The sequence below is a fragment of the Chiloscyllium punctatum genome, chromosome 8 (genome assembly GCF_047496795.1).
Source record: "Chiloscyllium punctatum isolate Juve2018m chromosome 8, sChiPun1.3, whole genome shotgun sequence".
Lineage (NCBI taxonomy): Eukaryota > Metazoa > Chordata > Chondrichthyes > Orectolobiformes > Hemiscylliidae > Chiloscyllium > Chiloscyllium punctatum.
The window spans coordinates 3,978,227-4,000,855 of NC_092746.1; the positions used below are offsets into that span (position 1 = coordinate 3,978,227).

Consider the following 22,629-nt stretch of genomic DNA (forward strand, 5'->3'; position numbering starts at 1 on the left):
AGTTCAAAGTAAAGATCCTTCAAGTTCAAAACCAGCCAATTCAAGTAAAACTGTGCTTCCTTTCTCTCTATTTCAATGTTGATGGCTATTTGACCTGGCTCCCACATTGCTTCAGAGCAGTGGCGTCTGATGAGGTCTAATCTTAATTTATTGTCATTTTTTATGAAGGAAACAACGTTAAAAATTATTATACATCTATTGTTGGATTTATTCAACCTTTATATCTGCGTTCTTTTTTAATCCCGCGACCGAAACCCATAGCTGGTACCTTGCTGTTGAAGCATCGATTATAACTACTTTTTTTTTTAAAAATTCACAACGTACATACAAGTTCAGAAGCATCACATCAATCCCTGGTTCTCTTCCAATGAGTATTTCGTCTAAAACTAATGATGGTTGTATGGTTCAAAATGAAATGGCGATAGGCTCAGAAATACGGAGAAGTGAAACTTCGACCTTGTGAACTAGAAAGTAAACCGCAACCGTATTGAATATATAATGTTCTATTCCTCCAATTATTCCAAAGGAGAAACTTCGGGATGAAACAATTTGCCTTTATTTTGCCGGGTAGTGCAGTTCGAATAAACAAGGCGTCGCCCAAAGTTTGCTATGCGACCTATTGGCCAATTTAATACTGGGATGTTTTCGACAGGGGAATTTGTTGAAATAACGTCTAGAGCTTTGTAACAAAACATGTGAAAGAGTTTCAATAGTTTTATTAGGAAATTTTATAGGAGCTAAAAATGAACCCGGATTTAAATCGTAAATATTTACCGCAAACATTTTGATGCATTCCGAGCGCTGTACTACAGATACAATCAAGCACTCGTTGTACAGTATATCGTTTTAGACTAAAATGAATGTCCTTACAGCTTTTTCAAATGCGTAAAGTGCTCACTTATAATATACAAAGTGTATTACTTTCAAGTTTCATTGCCGCTCCTTACTAAATGCTCCTTCTCCTGTGAGGCTATTATCGTACTTTCCTGTTTTTGATTGGGCGCAAAAATAATATTAGGGAATACGTTTAACATATTAATTTTGCTGAGTTGTAGCTCGCAATGTTTTATATACAATCTCTTGTTACAGGAGCATTTTAATAAATCTACTGGGGCTCAATAAAATTAACAAAGGAACAATCTCGCACAACTGTGGTTTAGTTTTTCATCTTTAAGTATGATCCACCTGGAGGCTGTGCCTATCAAAACTTGGAATGTTCTTTGAATCTCGAATAAATGTTGTTTATTACTACACAGTAAGTATTTTTCTCTCAATAAAATGCTAGTTTTTCGAAGTATTTTCGCTTCAATGAACTTTGTGCGGAATTTCCGAAACATTAGGCATAAAAATGGCCGACACTATCTGTTGTCATTGCCACTGAAGAGGCGGCAAAACCACCACAGACAACAAAACAAAAACACGGATTTTCGTTAAAAAGACACTAACTCCGCTGAAGCCAATAAGTTGCAGTTTAGATTTTGAGAGTCACGACCTTTTTTTTTTGGCAATTAGAAAAATACAAACTCATTGGAGAACCACTACAATAACATCCCAACCCGACGTCATCCAGCGCCAGGAAAAGGGTTTATTAGTACAATTATTGATTTAGAATGCAAAATGATGCTTTCTCCGAAATGTCCGAATTTCTCGATGCTCGCAGTTCACCGTGCAGATTTCAAAACCAGCTACTTTTTAATGAATGAATAACTGTGTCTTACAATACAGTGGAAGAGTCCCGTCAAAAGGCAGCAGTTGCTGTCTGAGCACTAGCTTCAGTTGCATTTTTCAGAGGACTTGTAGAGGCTGGGATGAGGCTATATCCACTTTCAGCTTTACATGATGTTGTCCTTCTCATTTGCAATATTTATCCCATCTGCTGGGGAAAATGATAGGGCAGAAATGAATGAAAACGTTCCAAGTTAGAAAATTGACTTGCCTTTTGGCATAGTAAAGTGTTTTTGCGGTTGCAGGCAATTAAGTGACTTCGTTTGCGAGATGACAAGCGATGTAACTCGTGGGGAGAACGGAAAACGACTGGGAAGAGAAATTCCTGCAAAATTTGGAAAAGGACAACAATAGCCGGCCGTTTCCATGCCGTATTAATTAGCTTTAGGGCAACAATAAAAATCTACTGGCCACAAATATAGTTATCAAACTTTTACCCAGTGGTTCTCGATATTTAAAAATGAATGAATCCATGCGCGACAGATTATACCTAACTCGCGGGTTCATTGCAATTACTGACACGACCGACTTCACAAATGTCGCCAGGGCTCCTCCAAATATTTACCTTTTTCTCTGTCCCTCTCTCTGTCTCTCCCGAAGATTTGATTTAAGCCATTGACATTATGATTTAGCTTTCATTTCGCGCGATAGAACTTTTTTTAAAAAAAAGTACATTTCTTACACGGATGCAGAATTTTTTCAAAGTTGAAGTTCAATGTTAAGCAGGCGCTGCATCTTTAAAGTGCAAAGCTCTGAAATAACTCGAGTGAGGACTTCGTCTGACCACAGTCTTATTTTTGGCCCTAGCTTTTTAAAAATTATTTTCAAACTTTAACAATAGGGTTTCAAATCCGATTTCGTTGCTGATAAGAACCGCGACAAAGCTTCGAAGTGCACATCAGTGTAAAGAAATTCAGCTTCATCCGGGTCTCAGCCCTCCCGTTGACTTGGACTCCTGCAGGAAAATAGACAGCGCCGTAATAATTCACTGATCCCCTTAAACTTCAGTATTTACATTATATTTGATTCACCATCAAATAGCAGTCGAATCTCTGCAGTGTTTACCTGATCTTATTCCAGAAAGGTACGTCTATTTAATTTTTGGAACCGTTTCTTTAGCTTTACACGATCACAGTCTTGGAAATGAGTATAGGCTCAAGGCTTAAACTGACGGCACGAATCAATTAGACTGTGAATCTGTAATTGAAAGTGACTGTAAAAGAGCGATTCCCCCAATAGATGAGAATTGGGAAAAGCTGATGGAGAGAAAATGGCGAAGCGAAGGAGATAGTGAATAGGTCTCCACTCAGTTATCGCCTTTTACTTAATCGGAAATGTAATCGCCAGCTTCCCCTTTCGTTCGGGAGATTATGAAATAGCTACGACGACCCTGTTCTCTTCGAAACAGCATCGGCAAACTGCGTTCAAAGATACAATATAATTATTGGGAATCTGCCCCCCTCCTCAAGATAAGTAAAAAGGGTAAGAAACTAGATTTTGACCAACATGTAGGGATGACGCTCAATGTACAGTTAAAAGAAAACTTACTCTTTCTAACACTCAGCCTGACTTTTGATCAGACAAAGCAAGGCTTTTTGCTTCTGTTTTTTTTCGGGACGCCTGATTGCTCATGTTAGCTGGGAACGTCAGAGATCCCCATGTAGGTGGCGTCTTCAGCTCACCCCTGGTCAGCTCTAATGCCTATTCCGGGGGATCCAGAGCAGTCGGTTGTCAAAACCGCTATTAAAACCGCAGGTCAAACTAAACGGCCCGCTTTCGGTTGTCATAGGCGTTCTGTATTTAATTATATTATTATATATGTGTTGGAATTTGACCATCGGTACAGCGACAGAGTGTGCTACCGTCTTTCGGCTTTCCTTTCTGTATAAAAAAATCCTAAACCTTCAAAAAAATCTACATCGCACTTAAGTAGTCCCGAATGCCAAGACTGGTGAACAAAAACGTACGTACCAATCAAACCAGTTGGGTTTCAAAGGCACTATTTCAATTCCTTCTTATTTTTCAAAAAAACATCAGATTTGCAGTCTCTTGCATGTTATGGGTCTCCTTTGCCATTCTGTTTAATACAAATGAATTTATTTTCTATCGAGACCGTAAGTAACAATTTAGAGGTGATGTAAGGTAAATTCTTGATCTGTGTGTAATATACAATGCCAGTGCTGCATAGACAGTGTTGTATTGATATTTTCAGATCCTTATGATAAAACGTGGACCTTGGACATTATCAGATTCATATTCTCAGTATTTTCAATAGCTAAGATTTTTGGAATATGCGCCACCATTTTTAAAATAGCAATTTTTTTTCAGCTACAGTAGGCAAGATATTTGAAGCAGGTATTATGAAGATTTTGCATTGGTCTGTATTTATTATAACGAAACTGTTAGAAAAGCAAGATTCAACAGGCAACTTGTTATTAACGCTGTTCCAAGTACGGCTTTCTTTTTACTGCATGGAATTTAATTTAAATAGAAGGTCTTTCTGGCATATGTTTATGGCAAAGGTCCTTTTTTCCCAGGAAACCTGTTTGTTTTGGCATAACGCAGTTGTTTTTGGAACAGAAAAAAAGCCAATTTGTGACAAATTTTAAGGCAAAGTTTAACTTCAACTCTTTTGTACAGTCCTATTCTTTTCAACACATCAGGATTCACCGCATGGCGTTCTAACTCTTAGGGTGTATTTAAATCATAAATATTGTTGCATGGAGATAGTGCACCGAAATAAAATGCTTTTTATTGGGCGTTCTTCAATGAATATAACCCTCACTAAAGTAAAACTATTTAAAAAACACCTCGAGCTGCACTAAATCTGAGTCTGATGCTTATTCAGTTGTTCTTGGTGACATTTTACAAAAATATGGAAAAAATATACCCACGACCAATGTCAAATAAATCAGCACTCCCTCTTATCAGCTTTTGCCCACTTCTGGCTGCGGTATTCCCAACTTAGTTTTAACGACAGAATGCGTTTTTGAACAACACACGCAAAAAAAAATTGGTCTGAATGTAAAGTTAAGGTGCACATGGGATCTTTCACTCCAATATTCCTAATCTTCCACCGAAGTGGATGACTGGTTTTATATAATTTGCTGCCAGGGCCAGGGTTTTGTGTGTGATGGAGTTGAACGTGACCATGCCCGCTTATAACAAGCCAGAAGCAGAACAACTATCTTAAGAGAAAAAAAAGTCTGTCCGCCTTACATATTTGCCAGATTTGTCCGGATTGGGTTTATTTCTGGCTGCAGGAATAATCTAACTATGGTAGATAAAGTAAAAAAAAGAAACAAACTAGATCCGTGTCGAACGGTCTAACTTTTCTTCTCTATGCATCTGTGTGGTCTATTGGAGATTTTCAGAAAAGGTGGGAGATTATTTTACTTAAAACAGGATCTAGCCATTTAAAGATTGCAACCTCGTCCTAATGGATATCGGTCAGATTTCTTGTAGAACCTTTGTCTTTATTCGTTTGCAATTTCACAAATTCTGTGCAGGCGACACAAGCAGAAAACACAGCGGTCTTTCATTTTTAAAAAGGCCAAAATCAACGAGTGAGCAGAGGAGATCATTTGTTAATAAAAATGCCGAATATGCCGCAGAATCAACATGGGAGAGATCGGTCCGAAAAGCATTTTGCTCGAGAAAATAGAGTTTCTGATAGATTTCCATTGCGGAAATTGTTAAGTGTGATTTCGCGTCTACCCTGGCTGCAACTCAGCTGGTTGGAGCGCCATGAAGTGAGTGTGCCAAATGCGTCTCTGGTGTGAAGGTTGAACACCTTCACAGTATTATTCGAGCTTCCCTTTCCCTCTTTCGAAATGTGCAGAGCTGAGATGTAAAGAGCTTTGCACTCCTGGTGCGAGGGGGGAATCCAAAGTGATGCATGTCAATTTCTCCAGGCATCTGGTCACATGACTGCCCTGTCCCTGCGATGTATGGAGATACATTTCCACGTCAGCTTACGTTTCCAAATTTTTACTCCGCGGATCAGCTTCAAAGAGGCAGCAGCATCTAAGGACCATGTTTAGCTGTGCGAATGCAAGCTATTCTTGCGCTAGGGGACCCCAAGCAAGCGATGATGGATTTTGATGAGCGGGTTTCTTGTGGCTCTAATCTTTATTTGCCTAGCTGCACCTATTATGTCTCGGGTCCGGATTTCTCCAGTCTGCCTTCTTTTCTACCCCAAACGCCGGCTTCTCGCCCCATGACATACTCCTACTCGTCCAATATCCCCCAGGTTCAACCTGTGCGAGAAGTTACCTTCAGAGACTATGCCATCGATCCTTCCAATAAGTGGCATCACAGGGGGAATCTCCCGCACTGCTACTCCGCAGAGGAGCTGATGCACAGAGAATGTCTGCCTGCCAGTACCATGGGCGAGATGTTAATGAAAAATAGCGCCAGCGTTTACCACCCCAGCTCCAACGCCTCCTCCAGCTTCTACAACCCGGTGGGGAGGAACGGGGTCCTGCCGCAAGGATTTGACCAGTTTTTTGAGACTGCCTACGGTTCCAGTGAGAATCAGCAGTCGGAGTATTGCGGGGAGAAGAGCCCAGATAAAGCGCCGTCTGCGGCAACTTCAAGTTCGGAGACTTCGAGGGTGTCTGTGGAGAAGGAGACGAGCCCGGGGAGTAGCAGCCCGGAGTCTTCTTCCGGCAACAATGAGGAAAAAGGCAGCAACTCCAGTAGGTAGAGTCAGTGCCCACTTGTGAGAGAAAGTTTTGCGATCTCGCGCTCTGCTGTTAAAATTTTTATGTGCTGTTTTATAAGCATATAAGGGGGTTTATGGATGGCCTGTAGATTTCCCAACAAAACTTTTTTTTATATAAATGACAGGATCACGTGTCCAGCTCTGAAATTGGCCGTGAAATAACTCCAGCCAATCGCTGCATTAAAATACTTCCACCAGCACCTCAAAAAGTGAGTTTGGGGTTTAAAAAATTCTGATCAGTTAAATTATTAGGTGTAAATTTATTAAAATTTGCTTTTGGATGCGTGTGACCTTTGTGTGTATTAATGCAACTCAGTGATTCTATAAAACACATGTGTTGACACAAAAGCTCTATTTATAGGTTGTATTCGGTTCCATAAGTAACCGCTTTAAAACATAATGTGGCAAAATGACATTTTTAACAGCTATATAAATACTGCAATACCTCTAACATGGAGCTTTCCATCATATAAACTTATTTCAGAGCCGGGTGACCGTATTTTATTTAATAATCACATTTTATAGTTGCACGTTTCACCGGCAGAGTCTTAAGACTGCAATGTTACTTCTGAAGACTGCTCCATGTTGAGTCTTGCGATGCGGAATGACTGTAGAATTAAGTTCCCTCCCCTCAGGAAACTAATTCCTGCTTCGCAGTGCCTATTAAAAAGGCACCTCAAGTATCCCATTCCCCAGCCCCTTTTAGTTGACGCTGTTCAGATAAATTCAAACTTTTTGCACCTTTCAATGTCCCTTTTTCTGTCTTAAATGCACGCATCGTAGAGCGGAGTCATCTTTATAATAAAAAAAATCACTTTTTAAAATTGTAGCTAACGTCTGATGCCAGGAGGCTCGTTTTTAACTTTCAAGTATAAGGTTGAAATGAGGTTATAAACTAGTTACAGCTAGCAAAGTCCAAATCCATTTGAATCCATGCAAATCGAGGCAGCCATTTTTTATCACTAGGACTTGGCAAAATATGAGAGGAATAGCGTGCTGTTGCTTTGTGTAGACAATTATTTACTTCGAGTACTGCTGAGAGAGACAAAAAAGCTGCTATGTGAAAATTGGGAGCCTTGCAGAGTTACCTCCGCTTCCCTTTTAAAAGTGTTCAGAGTAAAGCATATATTGACGGCCGGAAAGCTGAGTGTTCCTCTCAGTTAGAAAGACCAAAGTTTAACTCACTGTTTACCTGTTACAGGTGGCCAGCGTACACGCAAAAAGCGGTGCCCCTATACCAAGTACCAGATCCGGGAGCTGGAGAGAGAATTTTTTTTCAGTGTCTACATCAACAAAGAGAAGCGGCTGCAACTTTCCCGGATGCTCAACTTAACCGACCGGCAAGTTAAAATTTGGTTTCAGAACAGGAGGATGAAGGAAAAGAAGTTAAACAGGGACCGCCTTCAGTATTACACCACGAATCCATTGCTCTGAGATTAGACTGCGATTACAAAGAGGAATTTCTCCTTCCTATGGTCTCCTTCTACGAAGAAAGCGGCCAGGGCGAAAGCAGAGGTAAAACAAAAACTCAAGTTCGAGTTTGAGAGCAGACACTTTAGTACAGTTTTGACAGGCCGGACAACTTTGCAAAACTAACTGGGACGTCTAAGTTTCAACTTTAAACAGTAACTGGAATTAATGATCATCGTTTGTTTCACATAACACATTATTATATTCTCACTTGTGTGATCGACATGCTTTGTACAAAGGGTGTCTCGAGAGATAATTGTTGAGATACCAATGTGAATGCTTGGATTTAGTTCAGCGAAACAGAATTGTCTTAATTCGAAGGAGAATGCAGCATCGTTTTGAATTCAGACCTGTGCATTGGAGCCCTAGGAGAACCAGTTGACTGTTGTGGACCAGCTGCAATATAAAAACAAAGTAATAAAATGTGCGCATGCTTTAGATTAGGAAGCTTTCAGTGGCGCTCACTATCAATCACAACTATTGGATATATATTTTTTATCTTCAGTTACAAGGAGTAGCAACCAACCTCGTTCTTTTTGTAACTGACCTTTCCGTAAGGGTGGGGGGAGTGTTGGGTTGGGGGGCTGGTGGTGGTTAGCGCGACTGTTCTCTAAACAATGCCTGCTCATCACTGCTTAGGAGACTGAAACTTGTCTGTATAAAAGACAGATTAAAACCTAGATCTCAACAATAAATCCGTGTGTTTTTTCTACAAATAATGAGGAGTAGTTCCCGCCCCCACCCCTCGTTCCCCCAAAAGGAGAGCATGCATGTAAATATGCAACCTGGAATTCATTCTCAAAAGATGGCTGCTGTTGGGAATCACAGGCATTTTTGTGTCAAATTCATGTTCACCTCCAAAATAAGCAAGTGTAATTAAATTCTGTTTAGAATGTAAAGTTTGTACCTTTTTTTGGCGTGGTACTCTCGATATAAACACTTTACCGTTTAAAACATAGCTTGGGGTTATAGAAAACGGGCTATCTTATGCTTGCTGAAGCAATCCGTGAGTGGTTATTTGTACTTGACATATTGTGCGTCGTTATTTGCAAATGCAGTTTTTACGTTTAACTTTTCAAAGAGAAGGGATACTATCCATGATGACATACTTGAGCACAAATTATTGTAAATATTTTGCTCTTTTGGTACAATATGAATGTGTATTGACAGTTTTAAATAGGAATAGAGTTTAAAAACTGCTGCTCATGCATCTATTATTTTCACGGATTCCTTCAAAAGATGACAAGCCTGCAGTGCTTACAATATTGAAGCCATCTTTGTCCGTGTGAACCAAAGACAAAAAATTATTTTCATTGAACACATACGTGTTTTATTGCACAATGGTAACATTTCCTGTAATTCACCAAGTAATTTTTTAATAGGCCGAGATTCCTACAGGCCGCATTATACAAAGATCGCCTATTCGTTACCTGGTAACATATGCCAGCCTTTTAAAATAGTTCTTTTTATTATATCAATCGAATCTAAATGTTTGTGTGGTCTCCATCAGGACCCTCATTAAAAGTAGGTGGTTTCCTTGTACCTTCACATGAAAAGATAAATGGCAGCGGCCGAATATCTGCCTTTATCCCCCTTTTTTCGGTAAAGTTGGTTTAATTTGCAAGACACTGAAGCATATTAAAATGGTTGGACGATGCACCACACACTGGGGTGTTTTTGTTTTGCATTAAGCGCTTGGATTTTAAAAAAACAAACTGCAAATTCCTTTATGGGGATAATTTTAATCAAATTCTGTTTAATTAAATGTGATGCCAACATTTGCTTAACATTTGTATATAATTTATATTTATCGGTTTGAATAAAAGGGTGTAAGATTTGCATGTACGCGTCCAGAGAGCGCACAGTGAGATTCGAGGTGGAAAAATAAACATTTTTTTTCTTGAGGACGATCCATGTAGGCTTCTTCAACTTTGCCGGTATTCACGACAAAAAGTAAAAGACCTGCGAAGAGCTGTATTATTGTGTGTTTCATGTACGTAACCAACAATCATTAAAGCTGGTAACATTCCACTTCATCCTAAATCCACTGGTATGCTTCTCTTTGGTTTATTTTTTGGAAAACTTAGAAATTCAAATCAAATTTAGAACAATGAAATCTCAGTTCGACTTCGACACGGCCAAATTGAACGTCATGGCGCATACATTGTCAAAAGCGGCTGCACTGCCAGAATTTAACGTGGTTTATTTTGCAGGTATAAAAATTGACCGTGTAATTTAGATAATATCGCTAATCTAATCTCTCCAATGGGTGAGCATTCCACTGCGTTTGATTAGATTTGCACCGACCTATTTTCGCAATGACTGCAATACCTTCCATTTGTGCTACAATATTTTAATACCAGTTTGTATTCCCTTTTCCTGCTTGTTTCCTGGCTTTGAACTTCTGATGCGCTATGGACGTCACCTCTAACCTTGGTGGGGGGTGGGGGGGGCGGGGTGGGGGTGAAGGGATAATCATCTCTGAAGCTTCCATCCACTGGTTAGACTCCCGCCGGATGTAGCCGGAATCCGATACAAATGATAAGCGATTGACCAAGAGGACTAACAGGGATCCTAGCGAGTTATGATCTGCTATCGTGAAAGTTTAATGTTGTGTGTGAGGTGTTTTAATAATGAATGATTCTCGTTGTGATTAAAGCTTTGAATGTATCTTTTAACTCTACGGAAGAGGGAGTTGAGGCTAGCGTTGTACCGGATTAAGGGGCTGTGGCATTCAAGGCAAATGACAAGGGACTGTCTCTGTTGCTGTGGTTACTAGCAGCAGGACAAGTCATAAAGCTGATTTTTACTTAGATCTTTGCATAGTTCCAAGTACCGCAATACGCTCAAAATTCAAAATGCGGCTAACGGAATCAAACAATTCAATTTTACGGGCCTTGCCGTTCGAGATGTCTTTCCAAGCTCGTTGTAGATTTTTGTGTTGCCACACCGTAGAACTGTGACAATGAATTATTTCAGCAGGACGTTCAGACCACATGGTGGCGCCAGTTAGATCAATGTCAAAGCCGCTGTAGGGCAGCAAAAATCTATATGGAGAAATATTTGAGCTATCCTTTTTCCAAAGCACGAGTTCCAAAAGAAATATGTTCGTTTCTTAAATCCGAATTGAATGCTGAAGGACTTCGAGTGATAAATTAAATCCAATAGACTGGAAATGTCCCAAAATAGCTCCAAAATAATCGTTTTTCAAACAAAGGTAGGTGATTAGAGTCTATGTAGATACAACATGGACGTTTTATTGGACCAAAATCCACCTAACAGTTTGCAGATTTTTCAATCGGCTTCATAAATGTTGCTCAACTATCAACGAAACGTCAAAGATTTTATGTTTAAAGTTAAAGTAACAATTAAAGATTGGAGGGATAAAAGTTCCTTTTGAAATGCATTTTATTTCGCCCAAAAAAGACCTCTGGGAAAGGGAAGCCGAACGGTTTTTTATTTCACGGTAGACTTGAGTTTTGAAAGTGGGTTCGACGACACAATACTGTAGAAATAAAACACTTCTTACAAATTATTTTATTGCAACAACAACATTTAAGATGGATTGCCATATTTGTAGGTCATGGAGGAAATGTTTAATTCAAGAGTTTAACTTTTACATTATCTTTCTTTAAATTTTATTTCTGTCTCTGCGTTATACTGACTGATCTCTATTCAATTATGTTTCAGCATAACGCTACCATAAACTAGCGGTACTTTTTTTTCAGTTTGATTTACAATACTAAATTACGTTTGTTTCTAAATAACCGTGATTCGGATCCTTAATAATCAGACGTTTTATTGAAAGTATCAGAAAAAGTCAAAATATTTGACCGTTAATCTTGACAATTGCGTTCAATATATAACACATTTCTGTAAATTGCATAATGTCGCTTAATGTGTGCTTCTGGTTTGCACAAAAAATAATCAGCTTATTTTTAAAAAAATAACCCACTCCCGAGGTTTTTTTTGAAACGTTCCTTAAATATTGATTGAATGTTGAAGCTTCAAGTGCGTCGGGAAACTTGCTTGATGGACAAATTTGCGTTTTTTTTATTTATATGACTCAGTCGGACAATATTGTTTCTTTTCCGTTAAAAGTTGACTTTTAGATATAAAGAAATGTTCTCCACTGCTGCACACTTTTTGTTTTAATTCAAAGAATCTCGCTTTATTTTTGCTTCAGGCGTCACACAATGCAGAAATTAGAGCTATATATTCACCATGTATTTGCATATTTCCGACATTCATTTATAAAAATAGGTATACAAAACAGCTAATGTTTAAAGGCCTTAAAAATAAAAGAACTTCCTGTAAAGAATTTGGATTGAAAACATTTAATAATTTAGTTCCGAATTTATTAACTAAAGTAAACTAGATTTGCGTGGCTTTTGGGAACAGATTCCATGTGAGCATTCTACTTGTTGATCTTAAATTGTATCTGCCGACAAGCAGATCAAATTTGTTCAGTTCAACATTGCTTTCGACAGCGCTTCCCTGGACTAAAACGCCGGGATAAAGATTACTCAAAACATGCTACTTGTGACAGCTATTATTACGTTGAACACTTTAAAACCATGCACTCAAAGGAAATTCGTATAAAATATATTTTAGTTCATAGTATACTTCTGCGTGCATATGCGCATGTTTGCTTCACAGTGCTCATCTAATAAGAAAAATGGTGAAAAGAAAAACTATGCATGAATTGTCGTCTGGTTTTAATCTAATCCACTGCTTTGGTGAAATTGCAAGTTATTGAGTTTTTAAACCTGAATACTATTCAGTATCTATTTGCAATATAGTTTTCTGCCTTTCTGTTTTCTCTTTGTTTTAATCTGCAGAACAATAATGGCAATTTCTAATTTTATACGTTAATTATTTTAACAGAATTTTATCTGGCGTTTGATACATGCCATGAAGTAGATTCCCACCAAGAAACTGTACAGCCTCAATATTTACTGCATGCGCGTTAGACATTGAGCCCACTTTAAACCACAGCGCCCTCTGGGTCTAGAATCAACACTTGCACATCACACCAGTGATTCTGGTTTTCCGCTCTGTAAAAAGTATACATTTGTATTTCAGAACGAACTGGTTTTGTAGATCAGAAGTTAATCAAAACAACTTATAATAATGCTCTATTGGTAGGCAATGCCCTGCTTACTGGTTACTCATAGAATAGACACCTAGTAGTAACCTAGTTATTAAAAAGCTATCATTTTTTGAAAAAAACCAGACAATTTCAGTAATCCCTCTTTAGGTTTGTTAGAAATATATTCTAAAAAGTGTTGCATCTTTTGCAGTTGCTGAAATAACAATTTAAATCATACACAAGGAGTAAATCGTCATTCCAAGAGTTTAGGGGTCTCACGAATATATAACTAAATAACTCTCCTAGTAAGCCATAGAGACACTTACGATTTTGCAATTGGGACCAGCAGTATTTTGCAACAGTGAAGAATGAAGAAAAACCGTAAGAGGAGCCATAGAACAAACATTACCCCCGACCTGCCGCTGTGAACTTTCATTTAACTGTTCGGAAAATAGAACTGTCTAGACATCCCAAAGTTTAATTGCACTTTCGTCGATTTTTTAAAAGCTAGTTAATTCTCTTTTTTTTGTTATTTCAGAGAAAGCACATTGTCACAGTTGTTCGTCTGTGCAGCTACTAAGTTTTGCTATCATTCAGATTCGAAGGCATTTTGTTGTTAGCTCCCACATGCATTACTTTCCATACAGACTTCCTCTATACAACTACTTAACTAGGATCACGCAAGCAAGATAATAATGTAGGTTAAAACATTTTACTAAAGGATAGCTTGGTTTCTACAACAATAAATGGAAACATTTGGGAGCATTGGTTACAGTAAGTGCTTTGTTTGAAAGAGGGAGATGTAATCGAAAATGTTAATAGAAGTTAACGTTTACTTAATTCTGGACCATTGAAGCTATATATTAAACAGAACTAGCATGTGCGCAGTTCATATTTGTTGAAGTTACCCTGAATTTTTTTCTCTAAAAGTCTTGTCGTTCCGTTATGGTTTTGAACGACTTTAAATTGAGTATTAAAACCACAAGTGCTTCTTTGTTCGGAGGTATCAAGCTATTGAATGATAGCGTTAAAATCAGTGCAGTTCTACACAGGAGACTAATGTGAGAAATTTGTTGTAATTGTATATTTTACACCGAGACTTTATTTTCGACGTGATACATAACATGGGCATTCTTTTGGCTTGTGACCTGACCCCCGCTGCGTCACCTTCACCGTGGCCTAAACGACTGAATTGTGCCGCTTTTTTTTGGGGATGGGGAGGGGGGTGGAAATGAGCGGTATGGTTGGGTGGGAGGCTGAGGCTTTGGATGAGGAAAGAAAGGCAGTGAACAACTCTGTCAGCGGGGAGAAAAAGCTGTACACTTAATTACATCAAATTATACCAACTAAAATCAGAATTCCAGGCTCTGATTGTAAATTACACAAATTAACATAAGCTTATGTTTTCAAATAAGTGAAAGCTGTCTGCGTGTTTCAATAAAATCCAATCAAAAGCTCTTTTATTATAAAGCGACAAGCAAGTGTATATCTGAGCGTGTTAACGCTTTTCTATGTTTCTGTTCCTGTTAGCTATGCATGGTTCCTGCAATCTGAACATTTTCACCTGTAATCCTGAAGGGAAACTCAAGTCTGAATTATTGTAAGACTTCTCGTTTTTTTTAAAGGAACCGGTAACAACGTGTCATTCAGAATATTGCACAGGAAACAATTCACGCTATTCAGTCTAGATAATAGATTTTAAACCCTGACAACAAGGTTCTTCCACCCTATTTCCATCGGAACGCTTTCCTTTGAATTGTTAGAAGAGTTTTTAATTGAACAACCTTGATCGCCAGAAACTGTCCTTGATCTATAAAATAATGTAGAAGCGACTATATTTTTCATTATGACCATACACATTTAACTTCGTATTCAGGAAGCTTACCGCGCGAAATGTTGTCCACTGTGGACTTTTAGATGCAGTTTTTTTTCATTTAAAAATCATTTATCTCCAACACTATTTTTCGTTATTTTTATTCCTTAAAAGGGTTTCCTCACAGATAATTGTAAATGAACTAAAATAAATGAACTAACATGTGTTAAAACAAAACAAATGAATTATCTTTACAATTTGCTTGGCGCACCTTACCTAATTTATTGAAGCAACAATGTTTTGTTATAGTCACGATGAATATTTTTGCCTTACTAATGCGTTAAGCAGTTTTGTGCTCATTTTTTGTTGTTGCTGCATATTTTATTCAGACTTGCTGTTTATCATAGCGGGTTTTGGGCTTCGCTGAATTTGTTCTGTTAGTTTTATATTGGAATGCATGTGTAAAAAGATTGTTTAAACCATGCAACTTGCTTCTCCCTGTTTTAACGCCATTCTTTTTTTACACCGAGCGATAAGTTATCCCTAAGACACTTAGCGGTTTTCTGCATTAGAATGCTGTGGTAGTAATTTACAAAAAGAATTAGAATTGCAGATTTAGTGAGATAAGCGAATATAACAAGGGCAAGTTCTTCACTTTTTTTTTGTTTTAACGGTCCTGACTGCGGCCTGCATTCATTAATTTGTGTTTCAAGAGCAAAATTTGGATTCGGTTTCCTTAGCTAATTTTGAAAAAAAGTGTCGCGGTTTAGTTTTAATAGATTTCATGTTGGAAACACTGTGTGTAAAGAACCGAAACACAAATGCCGTAGGGTTGTCAGATTTCAGTGTTTACTTATCAATTTAGCTTGAACATTTTCATAAAGTACACTTTAAAAAGTCTATTTGCAACAATATTTTGAGGGACAAAATGTACAGTGGACTCAGATGTATATCTGTAAAACCGATTAATGCAGTGTAAGTAAAAGGGCGCCATTGTTTTTAGATTTAGTTTTCAAGGCACGAGACAATAATCTCTCTTCGATCATCCAGCGGTGTAAAAACATCTTAAGGAACTGGAGGTTTTTTTTAAATAGTCTGTAGATGGCAGCTACTTATTCTAGTTGGTAGACTGAAAGGAATTTACTGCGCACACGCATAATGACGAGTACACTTGAAGGGTGAGGCTTTTTTTTAACACACTTCATAAAGTGTTACATAGATTTTTGTTAATAAAATTACATGTTAAGTAATTGAAAGTAATCTCATATAGATCGACAAGTGGTGAGGGTACGAAGACTTTTCGAACCTTTATTTAGCAAAGCACAGTGAAAGACTCATTCTGTCTGGCTTTCAGTCTTAAGTTCACGATCTAGGCTAAGAACGAGCCCGAGCTATGAGTGCGGTCATCCTGATCTGTTCAGGCTTTGAAATCACTTTTTTGCCTCAGAATGACCACTCGCTCTACTGCCTTCCACGCTCGCTCTTTGGCCAGTGGTTGGAGAACGTATCGTTTACCTCATTTGATGCAGGGTTTCGAGACGTTTGTTTATTGCTGGCGCGTTGGAGGAGAAATGGAGAACTCTTGTAATAATCAGGATCGATACAGCTTGAGGAAAAGAAAATGGTCTTCGTTATTCTTTCTTATGTCAAGGGAAAGTTGTTACACGCCGCAGAAATATTGCACAACATACGGATTTAGACGTTTTCTACAACTATTTCTTACATCTTTTTCTTGTCGTGTTACGATCAAGTCATTTCATCTTTCGTCTCCTTCTCGGTAGAGTTAATAATATTTCTTGACTGTTAACAATGTCACAATGCGTAATTACGACATCTTAGAAACTGGGAAAGGAACTTTCCCCTGCATATCCTTGCTGCTTCAATTACTTCCCAGTGCGTGTGTTTTTAATGTATACAGCAGTCACACGGCCCTCGCCCCATTCCTACCAATAAAGTTTAGAAAGGACTGCAGTGCCCCTAGAAACTGCAGCAACCAATCTACTATCCACATTACAGTTTTACTGGGAAACTGGGTTATAAACGTTCAAGCCCATTGCCGATCCAAAAAATGCACTAATAAAATTATCCAAATATGGAATCAATATATTAAACAATGATATATTTACCACAAGAACCAGATAAATATCCTGACTTCAATACATAACCATGCTGCTAGTTAGCATTGGTGTACAGTAGCTTGAGTCTTTATATATGAGACTGGTATAGATGACAATTGTTATTTCCCTCCCATTAAATCTTTGTATGCTCCCATGATCATACGTGTCATAGGCACAGTGGGACTGCAAAAGGGAATATTTTCATTTTTTGATACAGCACGTTTAACTTTTTATAGGTCTTCTGGACGACCGTGATAATTCTAAGCAGTTGTTTGTGCTAAAAAAAACAAGCAAGACGAAAGAATCCTCTGAGACGGCCCCTCAGCAAACACGGTGCGTGTAAAGCCGGCCTTCATATCCCGCTGACTTTACCACAAACAATATTTTGAATAACCTGCTTTAGATTAGCAGCATTTTTGCACTTTAAATCCAGCGCCAGAGTTAGAGTAACAACAATGGAAATAATAGTGCCGAGGTGGGTTTGCTCGTGGTGGGGGCAGCATTCGTGGACGGTTTCAAATTAACTCGTAGTAAAACGCAGCAATGCCAGAGGCTGAAGATTAAGTCCTTTGTCACAGTGAAATCACACTGTTTACTCCCGGTCCCAACCTAAAGAGTACATTTGCGAGCGTCATTGTTGGCAGCGCTTGATTACAGAGGTGGCCGAACAAAACACAAATAGCATGTCTCCTTTTCGGAGTCGCATTGATATATATCACATTGTACAGATATTCCACTAAATCGCCAATTCGGAGAGGAATAGAGCGCACACTCTAATAAACACGGACGTTTATTTTGGCCATGGTAATCTTTGGCGGGGTGTGGGGGTTGTTTGGTGGAAAGGGAACAGTGCTTACATTTTATCTCACTTAATTTCAACCGGCACTGATATTAAGAATTTTAGCGCCACTTTGTCTATATTTGTCCTTGAACGCCACCTCACTCGGGAAGAAAAGTTCACAATCCGAAGCTCCGGCTCCCCTCCTGCAAAGGACACAGTGCAGTTTGCAGTTTTGTTTTTGTTCTTGTAGCTGTTCACTTCAATTCTAATAGTTGCCTTTGATCGGCTGGAGAGAGAAACTGTGCACGAGGATTCTGTTTCTGTGCCTTGTTTTAAACTTGACCGGCTTGTAGTTGAGAGCGTTGTAAAATTCTGTTTAACAGTCTTGTTTTCTCTTTTTAAGACGAAATGATGAGATCGATTTTATAGATGTGGTAAACGCTCTCTCCTGTAGCTCGGGCAGTCGAAGAATGCAATGGTTAAAGCATTGTAAAAGAAATGTTTTCGATTTCCTGAAATGGTAGGTATGAAATATCTAAAGTGGTCAATACCTAACTGATGTCTAAGATGCAGTGCTAGTGAAATAGAAGAGGAAAGAAAAGGAATAGATTAGGTTACTTTATTAGTTTGTTGTCACTGACCTTCTACACTTAAACCACAGAGCTGCAGCACATTGCATTAACCTGTTAAACTTTAGACTGCGAACAGCAAACCAGAAACGCAATCTAGAAGCTTTATGTCCAGATGTGGTTCTGAAACAGACGCGTGAAAGAATTGTTCTGTAACTTAACATTAATTAAATAAATTCTGTAGTATTAGTCAGAATGATAGTGCTCTCTGTGAAAATAGAGCAGCAACCATTATAGCTAATCACAGGCAGACCGTGAAAGTCAAGATTACTACTGGTTTCTCGCCTGTAACTGCCAGACAATTAAAGCCCACAATCAAAAGTGCAGAATAGCATAGTTAGAAGTTCCATTTCTGTTAACTCCATCTGTGAGCAGTTTAAAATATGAAACTGATTGCTAGTATGTTTCAGTCAGGCCGCTTTATGGATTTGCTAAAACTTGTGTTGATATTGTATGACATGTTGGAGCCTTTTTTACATTATTTTATTCGAAGGACGTGTTTCTAATAAAGTAGAACCGAGTAAATAAAGATGCATTTAGACGCTTTTGCAGTTTACCGAATACATATGGTGACCTTATTGCAGTTTCAGTGACGCAACCCTCCGTGGAGGAGGGGCTTCTGTCCAACCCAGCCATTCGATTGGCCCATCCCGCCTGTCGTGCTGCGGAGGTATCTCTAATCATATTCAGCGTGTTTGCACAAGAAATGTCAGCCTGAACTGGATAGCTTCTGCTTTCGCCAAATTACCCCACAACAATGTCATGCTCAGACAGTCCGTCTGCAAACTCCTTTTTAGTAGATTCTCTGATCAGCGTGGGCCGTGGCGGGGAAGGAGCCTATTACCCCAACAGCAGTGTATACCTGCCGCCTGCCTCTGAGCTCTCTTACGGCACCCAGAACTGTGGACTTTTCCCATCCCTCAGCAAACGCAGCGAGAACAACTCTCAGAGTATGGTCCTGACTTCTCATCCTTACATGAGCGGGATGGAGGTCTGGTCAGATCCCCCAAGGTCCTGTCGCATGGAGCAACCTGCAACCCAGCAAGTGGCAGCATGTTCCTTCCCCCAGAATATCAAAGAAGAGAATGCATATTGTTTGTATGATTCTGAGAAATGCCCTAAAAGCTCAGCAGCAACAGACCTTTCCACGTTCCCAAGGCTAACATCAGAATCGTGCTCCAATAGTGACACTACTACTAGCGGCGGGGTTCCTGTCCCCGGCTATTTCCGTCTGTCCCAAGCCTATCCGACATCTAAACAGACACTTTATAACAACACAGGGCAGGTTGGGACCTCTCCATTTGTAGCCCAATCCCAGATCCGATATGGAACACCCCCTTCTTCAGCTTCGACCCCGACTGAGTTGGGGAGAAAAGGAAGTGAAGGGACATCCCCTGGTCATTTAACCTGCGGTTCGGAGAGAGAAGAGACAGAAGCTCCGGCTTCTTCAGCGAACGAGGAATCATCTCCAGTCCCTTCAGAAAGCAGTAAACATTCTCCTGAGAAAGAAACAAAAGGTAGGTAAATAAAAAGGCCGAGGGGAATTTATACAGCTAGCACTCAGAACCGGGGAGACGTGGCAGGTACAGCCAACAGGCGTAACAAAGAGGGTTTTATTTTGACCTTGTGAACTTTTTATTTTTGGGCGTGAGCTATGCTGTAAAAATTAATGCCTACTATAGTTTATAGCACGAGCCCACGTTCCGGAGTCAATTGTAGCCGCAGTCTAAACTTGTCAGATAAGTTACAAACCACGAATCCTTTCTGCAGTTATTTAAACGTACCGCATAGAAGGACATATTTGCACACAGGGTCCAAAGTAAACAGAACACAGCCAATAAATAATACTCAAAGGAACCCAGGGATGTTTTATGTTCTGGGGCTCATTTCGAGAAAAAGCATGAAAAATTTCGAAAAACTTTTCAAAGTATGAAAGGCTGATATGGAACTCTTTTGCGAGATATTTAATACTATTTATCAGCGTATAATTATGACACATTGAATTTAAATAAGCTCAATTTGAAGCTGTAAATGTTTTTAGTCGTTAGTTTATACGGTGTCTGAAATCCAGGTGGTCAAATAGGTTATATTAATGCAATAGAAACGCTGTTAATCTGTGGAAATTGTTAGTTTTGATATTATAGAACTTTCGAAAAAAAGATAAAGTTATTACAAATAAGGTAAACTGATGAGGTGTTAAAATAACTTAAAACATTGCAGCGAAGAGCAAATACGTCAATCTGTTCAATTTGAGTTGTTTCCGTACACGAAATAGCTTAACTTCCTCAGGCTAAAGCAAGAGCGAAGCACAGATTTTAAACATGGCGAGAAAGGCGGCTGAAAAAAATTGGGAATGAAGGAAAGAGGGAAAGACACGCCTACTGGTGCTAAGAAAATATTGAACTTTTAGGGGAAAATTGAAGCAAAATATGTCTTTCAGTGGTTAACCAATGATCAATTCAGTAGCCAAACATATTAAACAGGAGCAGAAACGAGATTCTTGCAAAATAAAATGAAATAGACAGTGTCATCCCAAGTACATAAAAAGGTTAGCAATTAACTTAAAATCACATTAATATACCAATATCCAACAGAACTTCAAACTAAGTTTGCCTTCGATTTAAATGGACATACAGCTCGCTCTTACACAACGTATTTCACAGAACCGTTTCAGTCACAAAATAAGTGAAAATGTTATTTGTTTACGCTCCATGTGGATATACACAGTGGGTGCTGACAAGATAAATTGTACAATTCTAACTAAAAAATAGTACCATGGAATCCATTAACAATATTAATTGAAAGACATAACATTTTATGTATTTCATAACGCAACTGAAATATTTGTAGATCAAGGGACACTGAAGAATGCAGGTTACAACTAAAATCACCTAAATCTACCACAAGTATTGAAAATTAAATTACGAAACATGATAAACTTCTTTTCCTCTCTTTTCATCTATTTCGTCTCTCTCTGCTTATCTCTCTATTTTCTACCTTCTTCTGTCTCTCTTTCTCACCCCTTCACTTACTAGGGGAGGTGAAAGCAGAAAATGGGGCCAACTGGCTGACTGCAAAGAGTGGCAGAAAAAAACGTTGCCCTTACACCAAACATCAAACCCTGGAGCTGGAGAAAGAGTTTCTCTTCAACATGTACCTGACTCGAGAGCGTCGCCTAGAGATTAGCCGCAGCGTCCACCTGACTGACAGACAGGTCAAAATCTGGTTTCAAAATCGCAGGATGAAACTCAAGAAAATGAACCGTGAGAACAGGATTCGGGAGCTTACAGCTAACTTCAGCTTTTCATGATAAACACAAACACTGGTTTACAGAAATTAAAGGGACATCGGGAAGCTGTGCTAGTGTCACGAAAAGACTAAAAACTTTTCCACTTACCTCTGACTCCTCAGCCTTGTGCTGGTTGTAGATATTTCGATTTACGTGTTTTGTTTTTATTTGTGGCGGTAGTCTGTTTCTGTAACTATGATAATGTGTGTTGCCACTGATAAGTAAGGCATGAACAGAAGTTATCGCCCTGTATGATGATTTTTCCAAACAACCGTGGGGGGAGGGGGACCTGACAACAATCTTTTTAATTGTGCTAATTACCAATTATCAGCTAAGTAAATCAAACTTTGTAATGTCTAAATACAGATGACCCATGCTGTTAAAATAATTCCAAAATAAGTACCTACCGTATACTGACATGTTAATAGAAGTTAAATGTGAATATGCTGTAAAGTGTGTTGTTACATAAAGATATCACATACCATGAACTGAAACATCAGATCACATTTAAGTGTGAAACACTATTGCAAGGACAGAAGAGTAGGATGTCGGACCTTTTATTCACTGCCGTTATTTCACATTAAAAAAAAACAAATAGAATTGATTCATTTGGGTTTACAATGATGAAATGCTTTCACTTGAGGACTCAAATTCTGCTCAATCCTATTGCTGCTGCACTCTGTACGTTAACAAAACTTGTGTTTTCATGAAAGATGAATAAACGTATTTGGTCGGAGTGCTTTGAGATAGGTACATGTATATTGTTTTATCTCATTTTGTGTTCGATTTCTTTCTTACCTTATCTGTTGAGGAAGCTTACAGCAGGAATGGTGGGTGTAAAGACTGGCAATTACCGTTACAATCTATTTAAATATTACCTAGACGGTCGTAATTTGTCTGGGCTATATAGCAATGGTGCTGTAACGTTTGTCGGCTTTTGTTGAGTTTTATGACTTGCTAGTATATCTGGGTTGTTGCTGTCTTGGA

The 22,629-nt window shown here is 38.7% G+C and overlaps 2 protein-coding genes and 2 long non-coding RNA genes across 7 annotated transcripts; 2 read left to right on the plus strand and 2 right to left on the minus strand.

Moving 5' to 3' along the window:
- Positions 1–696: 696 nt before the first annotated feature.
- Positions 697–6,523, minus strand: LOC140480326 (uncharacterized). 3 transcript variants are annotated; one of them, XR_011961258.1, is made up of 3 exons: positions 6,001–6,523; positions 2,291–2,680; positions 697–1,876 (listed from the first exon to the last, which is right to left on the minus strand). It is a non-coding gene; the product is annotated as an uncharacterized lncRNA (long non-coding RNA). The 3 variants fall into 3 exon arrangements; XR_011961257.1 differs by having other exon boundaries at positions 3,274–6,523; XR_011961259.1 differs by lacking the exon at positions 6,001–6,523 and adding an exon at positions 2,791–3,261.
- hoxa11b (homeobox A11b) lies at positions 5,705–9,964 on the plus strand. The gene is made up of 2 exons (XM_072575057.1): positions 5,705–6,425; positions 7,653–9,964. Exons 1-2 carry the CDS (start codon positions 5,777–5,779, stop codon positions 7,883–7,885), a joined length of 882 nt encoding a protein of 293 aa, XP_072431158.1. The 5' UTR covers positions 5,705–5,776; the 3' UTR covers positions 7,886–9,964.
- Positions 9,965–10,489: 525 nt separating this feature from the next.
- hoxa10b (homeobox A10b) lies at positions 10,490–22,401 on the plus strand. 2 transcript variants are annotated; one of them, XM_072575054.1, is made up of 5 exons: positions 10,490–11,138; positions 17,180–17,276; positions 18,128–18,244; positions 18,938–19,870; positions 21,389–22,401. In XM_072575054.1, the coding sequence occupies exons 4-5, from the start codon at positions 19,111–19,113 to the stop codon at positions 21,661–21,663; spliced, it is 1,035 nt and encodes a 344-aa protein (XP_072431155.1). In that variant the 5' UTR covers positions 10,490–11,138; positions 17,180–17,276; positions 18,128–18,244; positions 18,938–19,110; the 3' UTR covers positions 21,664–22,401. The 2 variants fall into 2 exon arrangements, with proteins under 2 accessions (XP_072431155.1, XP_072431156.1); XM_072575055.1 differs by lacking the exon at positions 17,180–17,276.
- LOC140480327 (uncharacterized) lies at positions 16,109–16,936 on the minus strand. The gene is made up of 2 exons (XR_011961260.1): positions 16,550–16,936; positions 16,109–16,432 (listed from the first exon to the last, which is right to left on the minus strand). It is a non-coding gene; the product is annotated as an uncharacterized lncRNA (long non-coding RNA).
- Positions 22,402–22,629: the final 228 nt, after the last annotated feature.

What these genes read in the sequence shown, in the direction of transcription:
- hoxa11b (XM_072575057.1), top strand. Translation starts at nt 5,777, where the DNA reads ATGCAAGCTATTCTTGCGCTAGGGGACCCCAAGCAAGCGATGATGGAT. An exon ending in GGAAAAAGGCAGCAACTCCA is followed by an intron (nt 6,426 to 7,652) that starts GTAGGTAGAGTC and finishes TACCTGTTACAG; the next exon opens with GTGGCCAGCGTACACGCAAA.
- hoxa10b (XM_072575054.1), top strand. Translation starts at nt 19,111, where the DNA reads ATGTCATGCTCAGACAGTCCGTCTGCAAACTCCTTTTTAGTAGATTCT. An exon ending in TCCTGAGAAAGAAACAAAAG is followed by an intron (nt 19,871 to 21,388) that starts GTAGGTAAATAA and finishes TTCACTTACTAG; the next exon opens with GGGAGGTGAAAGCAGAAAAT.